A 12,679-nucleotide genomic window follows, 5' to 3' on the forward strand; every position below is an offset into this window, starting at 1 on the left:
GCGAAGCGAAGCCTTGACTTGTATTCTCACAGACATAGTCTCGCGAGTTTTGGGTGCGGTGACACAGTGCTCTCACGAGACTTTAGGCTCAGTAGTTAATGTCGGTGCGCAGAAAACATGGATGGAAAACTAGCGAACAAGCAAACGAAAACTTATTATTTTCACACAGAGTGGGAGGAGGAGTATTTTTTTGTTTATTCTAATTCGAAGTCTATTTGCCTCATCTGTAATTCGAGCGTTGCCTTACCCAAAAAGTGTAACTTGGAGCGGCATTTCAAGACGATGCACAAACGGTTTGAGACAGATTTCCCTCTTAAAAGTTCTTTACGGACTCAGAAAGTGCTGGAGCTAAAAAACAAGCTTGCAGCCCAGCAGTCAGTCTTCACTCGCCCCAGCACAAAAGGTAAAGCTGCTACGATAGCTTCCTACCGTGTTAGCCGCATCCTGGCTCAACATAAGAAGTCTTTCAGCGATGGACAAGTTATGAAAGAAGCGTTTATTGAGGCTGCAGATGCGCTTTTTCATGATTTTAAAAATAAAAGTGAGATCGTAGCTGCTATTAAAGACGTGCAGTTGTCCAGACAAACAGTGACACGGCGATGTGAGGGAATGGCTGTGGATGTGGAGGAGCAGCTAAAAAAGGACGTGGAAGAATGCGAGTGTTTCTCTCTTCAGTTTGATGAGTCGACAGACATGGTGGATGTAGCCCAGCTGTGTGTTTTTATCAGAATGGCCTTTGCAGACATGAGTGCAAAAGAGGAGCTGCTCACCATCTTGCCTTTGAAGGGACACACAAGAGGAGAAGATATTTTTAATGCGTTTATGGAGTTTGTTATTAAAAGCAACTTGCCCCTCTTTAAACTAATTTCTATAACAACTGATGGCGCTCCAGCAATGACTGGTCACACCAGTGGATTTGTTGCACTCTGCAAGCAGAATGATGCTTTCCCAGACATTTTGCACTATCACTGCATCATCCACCAACAGACCCTGTGTGGGAAGATTTTAAACATGAAGGACTGCAAATACTGGTCTGTGTGGGTGGGTTTGCGGTACACCTCAGTTTGCAAATGTCCTCTATCAGAGACTGAGACCTCACAGTCCAAGAAAGCCAACTTGCCATTTTTTTCATCTTCTCGTGTGAATTTGATGTATTTATCCACAGAGTTGATGTGGTCAGTAAAATGCTGGACTTCCTGAGATTTAATTTTAGCCCAGGTGTCGTCAACATACCTGAACCAATGACTTGGTGGTGTCCCTGAAAAGGACGTCAAGGCTCTCTTTTCTACCTCCTCCATGTACAGGTTGGCAACAATAGGAGAAACTGGAGACCCCATAGCACACCCATGTTTCTGCCTATAATATTGCTCCCCATATGTGAAGTAGGTTGACTGCAGGCACAGTTTCAAGAGTTGACACAGTTGTTCTGTGGAAAGCGTGGTCCTGCTGCTCAGAGTGGTGTCTGATTTTAATTTTAAACTGACCACCTCTACTGCATCATCAACAGGAATGCACGTAAAGAGTGATGTGACATCAAAAGAGACCATTGTTTCATCATTCTCCATGATGACATCCCTCACCTTATCCACAAAGTCCATGGTGTTCTGTATGTGGTGTTCTGAGCTGCCAACTAAAGGGATGAGTACAGACGCCAGATATTTAGAAACATTGTAAGTGACAGAGTTAATTATGCTAACAATAGGTCTTAAAGGTACACCTTGTTTGTAGGTAAACCATACAGACTAGGTGTGGCCTCCCCTGGGTACAGTCTGTGGTACAGAAAACGGTCAATGGCCTTGTCCTGCTTCAAAATTTTCAGGCAATCTATCAATTTCTTCTTGTAACCACTTCCTGGATCTCTTTTCAGAGGTTCATAAGTGTTTAAGTCACTAAGGAGTGTCATAACTTTCTCATGATAGTCTTTCTGGTTCAAAATCACTGTGCACCTTCCTTTGTCTGCTGGGAGAATGATGATGTTTTTGTCCTTGCTAAGAGTGGTGAGTGCACCCCTCTCCTCTCTACTGATGTTGGAAGGTGGTGGTTTGGCATTGCTGAGGCAGGATGAAACTTTGATTCTGAGCTGTTCTGCTTCAGCCTCTTTAATTTTGTTGTTGCGGATGGCTGACTCAGTGGCTGTGATCATCTCCACCAAAGGAATTCTACTTGGTGCAACCGCAAAGTTCAGTCCCCTGGCAAGAATCTCTGTCTCCGGCTGGGTGAGCTGTCTGTCAGATAAATTTTTCACCCACTTTTCTGTCTCCCTGGCATGTAATTGACTACTGGAGTGTTGTCCTACACTGAATGTGTTATTAGAATAGTGATGGTGTTGATGAGTTATTAGTAAGTTAAACTTGTTTTGTTGTCGAGTCTTGGACTTGACATGCTGTGCTAAGCATGCCTGATCTGTACAGTCCAACACTTGCTGAAGTGTGGTCTGATCTAGACACATAGTTAGTTTCTGTTTAATGTGCTCTTCTTTGGCCTTCAAGGCCTCAATAGTAAAATTGGTCTGTCTCACCCGTTCATTCAGCAGCTGGGTCTGTGCCTTCTGAAGGATCTTGCTTGCCCGGTGCCCGCTGACCGATGATTTTAGTTCCAGGCTCTTGGGAATGATGCCATTTTGTCGACATCTGAGGTTGAATCGCAAGTGGTTCCTGTAGTCTGCCCTCTTCCTTGCTGTTTTCTCAAACTCTCTTACTAGTTTGAGGCCAGAGGACCAGATTGAACTTTTTTGGATTTTTCTACCTGGATTATTGAGCATGCATCAGGGTAAACCTGACTTGTTTTCATGACCCATTTTTTCATAATAAATACAGACTCAACCAGCAAAACGACAGAGTTCACTCTGACCTAGAGTGACTCACTTTGCAAAGGTATTGAGCGCTAAAAACCCACCTCGCCGTGTTGTGTGAAATTATTATCTTTAAAGGTTAAACAAAAAATACCTATTATAAACCATCTTCAGACAGAGGAGGAGGTCTCAGATTTCAACTTTCAAAAACTTATAATGCAGCTTTAGGACTGATACCCAGCCAGTTTCATACCTATCAGGAATGTCATCCACGTGACCAGAGTGGTCCATCTGTGAATTAGATTAACAAAGACCTTAACGAACCCCTACTGTGAGGTGTGATAGGTCAATCTGCGTATGTATGTATATATGTATCATACCTCAGCATTATAACTTGAACCCCACCCTCCCTGTTCTTTGAATTGCGAAAGCTCCTCGGATGAGAAGCGAAACGTCTTTTGTTACAAATAAAATCCAGTTGTTTTTGTCTTGAATTTTTTTTAATTTACCATGTCCTGGATGACTGATGATCTTCACCAACGTATAATTAACTCTAATCATAACACTGCTTTTATATTTACCAATGTTATAAACAATGACAGTTTCTTTGGACTATAAGGATTTTCTCCACTGCTTCTGACTGATGTGGTGAAAATTCCTCATTTTGTGTTCTCATTAAGAATAGTCACTTGATTTGACAACACAAAACATCCCACCTTTCACTGAGCTCACTAATCAAATCCATTTTCTTTAGTACCAGCTGCAGGGGCAGCAGCTCCTCATCTCTGAAGGTTTTCTGGAAAAACAGAACAGATTAAAGAGGAACGGCAGAGTGTGTGTCATGTGTAGCGTTGATCACTGACTTCTCCCAACATACCAGCTGAGTGCCGACGCACAGAGCCAGAGACACCACCAGGCGGCGCTCTTTTGTGCTTGGTCCACTCAGAGCATTTTCTGCAAGCACTAAAGAAGACAGCACATCCAGCCGCTGCTCACTATACTTCTTGTCAGAGATCACTCTTTTCTTTAAAGACAGAAATGAACAGAAATATACTGTAAAACAAGCAGTATATCACCACCACCTTAACATAAAGTGTCAGAGAATCTTTGGTCGAAGGTTATGGATGTTTTTGTTTCTATAGCTGAGAGCAAGAAGCCCAAGATATAATCAAAACCATCTCCCAAGACACCATCTTAATGGTTCTGAGTTTTCTTGGGAGGTTTTTAAAGGATACTTAGCTGTGAGTTTTGTTAAAACAACACCCTGGTGGTTTTCCTTTCTTAGACACCAAAAAAATTACCAGACGTTGTACCAACAACGCATGCAAACATCATTAGAGGAAGAGCAACCGTGAATGTAGGGTTCCTCATGGTACATTTGGGGTCACAGCTACTTGATTCCAGGAGGGGCAAGATGAGATATGAGTGTCCTGCAAATGAAGGTCGTTAAGTGTCCTCAAGGGACAAGGACCTCAACACTTTTAATCAGCTAACTCGACAATCTACCCTTGAACCATATGTTTTGGTTAACTGAGAGTGCTGGGTGATAAGTTGAGAAGGCTGACTCCAAGGACACTTCCTGAGCTTTGTGAACTCAGCTGAACTGATAAGGGTATGAAAGCAAGTGGATAAGGAAGCTCGATGCAGATTCTTGTGTTTTATCCATATTTATGTAACCTGTCCTGAAAATCTGACCTAGCCAGTAAAATTCCGGTTAAAAATCTACTCCTGCCGTCGAGCGTTTTTCTTTTTGGTAAACAAATGCTAAGAGAGATTTTGTCCTCCAACACAAAGCAACATTTGGACTTGTGTGTTTAGAGTTTACCTTGGCAGTACTGATAGAGTTGAGGGCCTGAGACTGAAGCTGCAGAGTGATGTGAGAAACTGAGTCGGCTACAACCATCGACCGTCGGTGAAAGGTGTGCTCCACAGCCTGAGGGAAGCATCATGAGGCATAACCTGACCGTATTAGTGTCATTCCAGCAACCAGTAAATGGAAAAATTAAGAGGGTGGACATGTTCAGAAGTTGACACACACCTTGAGCAACTCAATTAGACGACAAAGTGCTTTAACAGAGGTCTTGGTCATGGGCCGCTGCATTGACATGTACATGTTCATGGTGGTCTTGATGATGGTGCTGATGCTATAAGCGTACAGGATGCCCTGTGAACAAAAGATAGGAGCACAGAAAAATGTTAAAGGCATAGCAGTTCTAGCATATCCCCTGCTACCTTCCATCCCAGAGCTTTAAACTAAGATCATCTTATGATGAGAAATGACAAAGTTATAGCTCCTTTGGTCAAACCTGGTAAGTGATGTTCTGCACAACCTCATGTAATAGTGCGAGATATTCACAAGTATGTTTAGAGCTCAGCGTATGTTTGTATGACTTATGTATGACTTCAGTCTACTACCGTGCCAAGATTTATCTCAATATACCGTATTTTCCGCCGTAAACATCGCACCGCCGTAAAAGTCACATCAGTTCAATTATGTCCAATAAAGTGGAAAAATACATAAAAATGTCGCTTCGCCGTATAAGTCAAATCTATAATGCGTCACTGCTGACAAGTCGGTGCCCCTAGTGGCCGAAAATGGTACTGCTCTTTTCTTTTCTTTTTTTCCCCAGTCAGAATGAATGGAAACGGTCATATCCCAGTCAAAAATTGGTCTAAAAATATGGGAAAAAATCCATATATACGTTGCTTCACCGTATAAGTCGCAGGGCATGCAAATTAGGCAAAAAAAATGCTACTTATAGGCCGGAAAATACAGTATGTAAAATTGGCTTTTGGTTAAATTTGATATTCTAGTGTAATATCAAGGCAGCACGGTGGCGCAACTGGTAGAGCTGCTGCCTCTCAGCGAGCAGGTCCCTGGTTCAAACCCCGGTCCAGGGGCCTTTCTGGGTGGAGTTTGCATGTTCTCTCCGTGCATGCGTGGGTTTTCTCCGGGTACTCCGGTTTCCTCCCACAGTCCAAAAACATGCATGTTAGGCTGATTGGTAACTCTAAATTGTCCCTAGGTGTGAGTGAGAGAGTGAATGGTTGTTTGTCTCGTTTGTCTCTATGTGGCCCTGTGATGGACTTGCGACCCGTCCAGGGTGTACCCCGCCCCTCGCACAGTGATTGCTGGACATGGGCACCAGCGACCCCCGTGACCCAAAATGGAATAAGCGGGCAAAGAAAATGGATGGATGGATGGATGGTGTAATATCAAATCATGGTATGGACCCTTAAGGTGGTGTTGAAAACATTTACTGTTTGTGTGTATGACATTTACCCCAGCAACAAGAGTGTACTTGTTTATGCAGTAAAGTCACATCTGGTGCGAGAGACTACAAGAAGTTGACCGTTGCTGACCGGAGTGGAAAGCAGAATCAGGTAGAAACTTACTAGAGCTGAGCCTGTCTGATCGCTAAAACATAATTGAAACTGTAGGATTTAAAAGTTCTATTAAATGAGTAGGGCAATCATTTGTATAACAAGGCTCTTTGAGAAATGCTGCATTTGTTCTGGGTCAACTTGATCTGTTCTTTCTGGAAAGAATGTGTTTATCTTACAGGAAGTCAACGTACATCAAAAAGCCTGTGAGTATGACCAGAGAACAACTTTTGGCGTAAACAGCTAAATGTGTGTGCTCTTGTACAATGATCTTTACGTAAGCAGGAGAGTATAAAAAGGTCTGATAATGTCCCATCAGGGGGATTCTTTATTTTGGTCTTTTTGTGCTATTCAGTGTCCAACAGTGTTTGTACAATAAACCCCTGACTTTGCTGTCAATACAGAAATCAAAGTGTCAAACTGCTTTATTTAATGATTCCAGTATCCATGTAGTAATAGAGTCTACAAAACCATCTCCCAAGACACCATCTTATCTCTGCCCATGAACCATATGTTTGGGCAAACGGAGAGTGCTGTATAAGGAGGCTACAGCTGGCTATGAGGACACCTCCTGAACTATGTAAACTCGGCTGAGCTGAGAGGAGTGTCAGGGGAATTAACAGATGATTGTATTAAACTTCCATGTTTGTCCCTGCAGCCTGTCAGGACTGTGAACGTTAACTCTAGGGGCTTTATTTTATTCTGTTATTTGTCTTATTAATAAAGTTGGCTGTGTGTGTCTTCATGCAAGGGTGAAAGGAAGAGAGTTACTTTTACTGATTGTTTGCTTTTCCTAACCTGACGTTGTGTAACTACACGCAGAGCAGAGTGAGCCATTAGTGAGTAAAACCACACTTGTTGTCAAATTTAACAGGTCCCCCGGCCTTCCTCCCCTAGTTGACTTGGGTCACCAGACATTTAAGCTTACTTAATGGGAGCTATACATCTTTTTTGAGAGCTCTATCCTCATTAATCATGCAGGGGAGTTCCTACTCGGTAATCTGAGAAACGTATGTGTTGCCACTTCTCATCAAATTTGACCGGTACCACACACCACCTTCTTCTTAAAGACTTCTTAGTAGAATGCCATTCTTGTAACATGTTTAATGTCAGTCAGTCAGTCAGAGTCAGAGTTTCTTTATTGTCATTCGCACCTCATGTGGTACATGTGGTGGAGCGAAATTATGTACACAGGGTCCCAGTTACATCCAACAATAAAATGTCTAAGAAAAACAGTAATAACTTCTAAGATATGAACTAAGAAAAACATCAACTAAATATACACTAAGCACTCATAACATAAAAACATTGAACATCAGCACAAACATGAACATGAGTCTGTGAGCAGATGTGCACGCATGAACACATCAACATTGAAACAGATCAGCAGCAACATGAAACAGATCAGCAGCAACATGATATGGTTTTTCACAGTGATTATTCTAGTTAGAGATTCATGAGTCTAACAGCCTCAGGGTAGAAGCTGTTCCTCAGTCCAGTGGTTCCACACCCAATGCTCCTCAACCTCCTGCATGAGGGGAGCGGGGCAAAAAGTGCGTGCGCTGGGTGGGTGGGGTCCCCCCACCCACCCAGCAGGTGTGGGTTAATGTGTGGGTTAAATTACATATTCTGATCCAAAATAACACCAAGTTTCTTTATATTAGAACTGCAGGTCAAATTAATGCCATCCAGAAGAAGTGAGGCTGCAGAGTTCGTTCCTAAAACGCTCAGAGCCGAAAACCACAACCTTTGTCAGTCTGTGTTTAAAAGCAGCACATTTAAGTCATTGCACTTTTTGTGTCTCTAAGACAAACTTCAAAGTAACTGACTGGATTCAGGTTTCATAAATAAATATAATGGGAGCATCATAACCACAACACTGAAAATGTACCCTGTGCTGTCTCTAGAATAGCAAGTGGAAGCACTGAAGATTCTCAAGTCATCCAGGCCATGGTCAATCCAAAAATAAATAATTAAAAACTAAACAAGTGGTCTTCTATTCTGAAGCTGAAGCTATTTTGCTTCCCATCCAGGAGCATTTGGCCTGATTACCAGCCAGTTACAATGTAATTCACACCTTCATACCTCTTACCGAATTTATGCATTTATTTTGACAATTTAGGGCTCAACAGGAATGAAACAGTTCAAACACAAACCAGGTTCTAGTGACACTGAAGCTGATGGATGGACAAATGGTTCTTTTTTGTTTTTTAACAGAACCTTTTTTCTGTCAATACGTATTATAATTTGCTCTTTTCTTTGCCTGTAACAGACCTCTGCCTTGAGAGACCCTGTCTCCATCAGCATAGCTCTGAGGCCTCCTTTAGATGTACACAGGCAGGGGAAACGCAGTTTTTCGGATGTTGATTCCAGGAATAAATCCTCATTTACACAATCACATTCAGTGTTTATGTGCAAATAGAGAAAAATCCCCACACACCCAAGTCCGCTGTAGTTGCCAGGCCAGGTCATTAGTTGGTGCTGTGAATTTTGTACATTCACCTAATGCGATACCAATATCGTTATCGGTCCCTATATTGAAAAACTTCTGGAGCGGGTATCGTGACAATGTGACCGATCCATGACTGGGCAGATCTATTCACTCTAATTCTGTGCTTTGTGCTCTGATTGCTGTTTATTTTAAATATTTGCCAACCAAGCTAGTGAAGAGTTTGTTTTTTCCTCTTATTTCAGCTCTTTTATTATTTATTTTACATTATATTTAAAATTCCTGAACCATTTAAAAGGTTTGTTGAAGTTTATTTTTTCATGTTTGACCAAAGTAGTCAACCTTTGTTTTTGTCAGTTTCAGTATCTTTATTATTTATTTTACATTGGATGTTATAATTGTACTGACTGAACAAATTAAAGTTGTGTTGTCTTTACATGTTTGACCAAGCTTCTGAAGCTCTTGGTGCTGTTCTGGTGCAGAGTTTTCAATAAATTTGTAATTCAGCACAATCATGTCTGCAGTTAAAAAAACAAATGTTTTAAGTTAATTCAGTACTGGGTTTGTAAGCTCATTCATCCAGGGAGACAACAAAAATGGCTCAATCATGTCATCTGGACCACATGATTGAGCCATTTTTTGTTAATTCAGCACTGTTTTTCTGTATCAGATCGGTATTGGATCGATATAGTACAATACTAAAGCTCAGGCATCGACATCGATATCGGGAGAGAAAAAAGTGGATCGGAGCATCCTACCTGGGACTGCTGTCGGTAAGGACTTTCCTCTGGGCTGAAAGCTCAGGTAATAACAAAACTCAAAGCCGGATTTTGGATACGAGTCATCTGATTTGACTGACGAAGTCCTCTGGATGGGCGATAAAATGTTTCTCACTTAAAGAAACTGGTCCAGATGACATGATTTAACCATTTTTGTTGTTCTCTACCTGGATGATTGAGCTTATAAACCTTTTTTTTAACAAGACAGGATATTAATACTGGATTGCATCCAAGGGTGGAAATGAAGAACATGGAGGGAATATGTACCAGGTATATATGCACGCATCATGCTCATTATTTTACTGCATCACCACATTTATAATCTCATTACTTTAGGGTCATTGTGAATTATATTATAATGCTTTGGTATCACTGTTTGTGGAATGATGGTGCCATCTGGCTAGACGCTCTTATCACCCCATGTAAGAATCCTTGAGAAATGTTTTCCTTTTTCTCCCTAAACAGAAGGTTTGGCTGGTTCCAATAACACGAAGGGGATGAGCAGGCCCCTGATAAGTTTCTACACAACAAACTTTCATTCCAGGAAGTGTGGAATACATCAAATCCGAGGTGGAGCAAGCATTGGGAGTTTCTGTAACTGACTGTTCTCTGCAAAACATTGCGTTATTAAATTTGATGAAGTCTACACCTGTTTGTGAATATGTTTTTTTTTTCCTACGACACCCACATGTCTATTTTCTTTTTTTTTACTTTTATGACTTCCTCTTAAAAAAAAGTCTGTGATCCGTCAATTGGCTTAAGTTATTTTTATAATTTTAAAACAAGACTTTTGTATTTTAGCAAGCTAAAAGGTCTGACTTTCTAAACATATAAGCATTTCATCTTTAGACAAACTTTTCACCTCGTTACTCATGAACAGGTGCATGTATAAAAAAATTAGAATATCGCAAAAAAGTTCTAACTTTATTGTCAATCATTTCAGAAAGTGTAACTTGTATATTAAATATTTATTACACATAGTGAAATATTTCAAGCCTTTATTTCTTGTAATTTTGATGATTATGGCTTACAAATAATGAAAAAACAAAACTCCATGTCTCAGAAAATGAGAATACTACACAGCCAGCTTTTGGTACTTTTGTCAGTGTGGGCAGGAGCAAAGTCCTGCTGGGAAATGAAATCAGCATCTCCATAAAGCTCATCAGCAGAAGGAAGCATGAAGTCTCTAAAATGTCATGCTAGATGCTGCGTTCACTGTGAACTTCAGAAAACCCATCAGACCAACACCAGCAGAGGGCATGGTACCCCAAACCATCACTGACTGTGGAAACTTCACTCTGGACTTCAAGCAACGTGGACTCTGGTCTTCTCCACTCTTCCTTCAGACTCTGGGACCTTGATTTTCAAATGACATGTAAAATTGACTTTCATCTGAAAAGAGGACATTGGACCACTGAACAACAGTCCAGTTTCTTATTTCTCAGCTGGTAAGATGCTTCTGACTGTCTCTGGTTCAGGAGTAATTTGACTTGAGGAATGAGACATTTGGAGCTCATGTCCAGAAGTTAATCAGCTGATCAGGGTGTGACAACAGGAGTTTACAATATTGAACCTCTTCACAATATTCTAAATTTCACTTTCTGAAATGATTGACAAATAAAACCTACCTTTTTCATGATATTCTATCTTATCTTATCTAACTTTTTAGATGCACCTGTAAATGATTGCTCAATATTTTAGTCCTTATTCAGTCTCCGCTTTTTTTGCAACAAGTGTGTTCAAAACTGGGGCGAAATAATAACAAGACGACAAGATATTTATACTGGATTGTGTTAGAGAGTTTTGGACTTAGATCATTTGAACTGTTCTATCTTATCAGTCAACTTGTTTCAACAAAGTTTCTGTGTATGAGAGCGCCTGGTCATCTGCATTAAGCAAGATGTTGTTTGCTGGACATGACTGAGAATAGCTCGCCCCAAATGTTCCAGAGGATGTTTGACCCTGCAGTTCCTATTATCTAAACTGCCACGTCTACACTATCTGAAACTGCCAGAAATTTGTTCTTTTTGTAAACCACTCCTACATGCACCAATAAAAGCCCAATGCACACTGAAGCAAGTTAGGTTGTTTTCACACCTGATAGTCCGGTAGACTCGGTTCGGGACCAATATTCATGACCTTTTGTTTACATTTGAGCTGGTGCGTTTGCATTCACACTGCACTGTGCAGTCCAGTCAACCTGTTGAACCAACCTGTTCCCCCGCTCGCCTGTGGGGGCGCTGCACCAAGAACTACTGAAAAAAAATGACACAAAAACCTCTGAAGACACGTCTTCTTCTTCTGGAAATAAAAATAAAAACGAAGTGGCATCAAGTTTTAGCAGTTTTAGGAGTTATATTTTGTCATTTTTCAAAAATGGACTTAGCATGAACAGAAGATGAGACAGAAGACCCTGGAGAATATTGTTTTTCCACACAAGGCAGCTGACGGCTCCATATAAGGTCAGAGAAATGTGTGTTTGTTTGTCCTGCGGAGCGGGGCTCAGTCTGTTTACATTCACACTGCACTCAAACCGTGCTGGAGTTAGCTTCTACCGGACCGAGACCTAGGTTTTAGCCCGGGCCAGAGTTCGCCTTTTTTTCCCCGTGACAGAGTTCGATGGCGCGTTCACACCTCCCTAAACGAACCGGACTTTCTAGGAAAACGAGCTAGAGTTCGATTAAAGCGGACTAAACAGGGCTGGTGTGAATGCACCCTTAGACTTCATTCTGACTCCGGTTAGACGTTGTCTCTCTTTGCAAAGATTTGCGTTCCTTGTAATCTCACTCTTGTTCTCTCGTGTGGTTATTTTTAATAGGTGCTGGTTCTTAGCAAAACCCCTACAGATTGCATCCAAGAGAAGGACAGAAAAGAACAAAAAAATTGAGTTCAATGTTTTTCAGGTTAAAAAGTTGTCAGGTAATTAAAATATAGAGTAGCAAACAATTTAAAGACACTTATTGAAGTTTACTCAAAATGAAAGATGGGCATGGTGGCATGATGATAACTAAAATAAATTATGACATACAGTATATTCTGCCAACAAAACCTTCCCTTTGACACAACTCTCTCTACTTACCTGCACAAACACAATACATCTGCTGTTAAGGTCTTCTTCCAGCTTGTCACTTTTATGCTCCTTGGACAAGATTGACTCCATTTTCATCATCCAGGAAGTTACAAAAATGTAGTAAGACTGAACATCCCTGAAAAGAAAGATAACTACTAGATTATATATATATATATATATATATATATATATATAGATATATATAT

General features: G+C 40.9%; 1 protein-coding gene across 1 annotated transcript in view; it reads right to left on the reverse strand.

The window, feature by feature from the left end:
• washc4 (WASH complex subunit 4) overlaps positions 1 to 12,679 on the reverse strand; it is a 39,325-nt gene that overhangs the window by 11,359 nt on the left and 15,287 nt on the right. The window contains exons 14-18 of the mRNA XM_037683430.1: positions 12,483 to 12,609; positions 4,830 to 4,955; positions 4,617 to 4,724; positions 3,669 to 3,815; positions 3,508 to 3,587 (exon numbers count right to left, since the gene is read on the reverse strand). Of these exons, the coding sequence (XP_037539358.1) occupies positions 3,508 to 3,587; positions 3,669 to 3,815; positions 4,617 to 4,724; positions 4,830 to 4,955; positions 12,483 to 12,609 (588 nt within the window). The remainder of the gene's footprint in view (positions 1 to 3,507; positions 3,588 to 3,668; positions 3,816 to 4,616; positions 4,725 to 4,829; positions 4,956 to 12,482; positions 12,610 to 12,679) is intronic.

This window comes from Nematolebias whitei, chromosome 10 (assembly GCF_014905685.2).
Source record: "Nematolebias whitei isolate Nwh7 chromosome 10, NemWhi1, whole genome shotgun sequence".
Taxonomy (NCBI): Eukaryota; Metazoa; Chordata; class Actinopteri; order Cyprinodontiformes; family Rivulidae; genus Nematolebias; species Nematolebias whitei.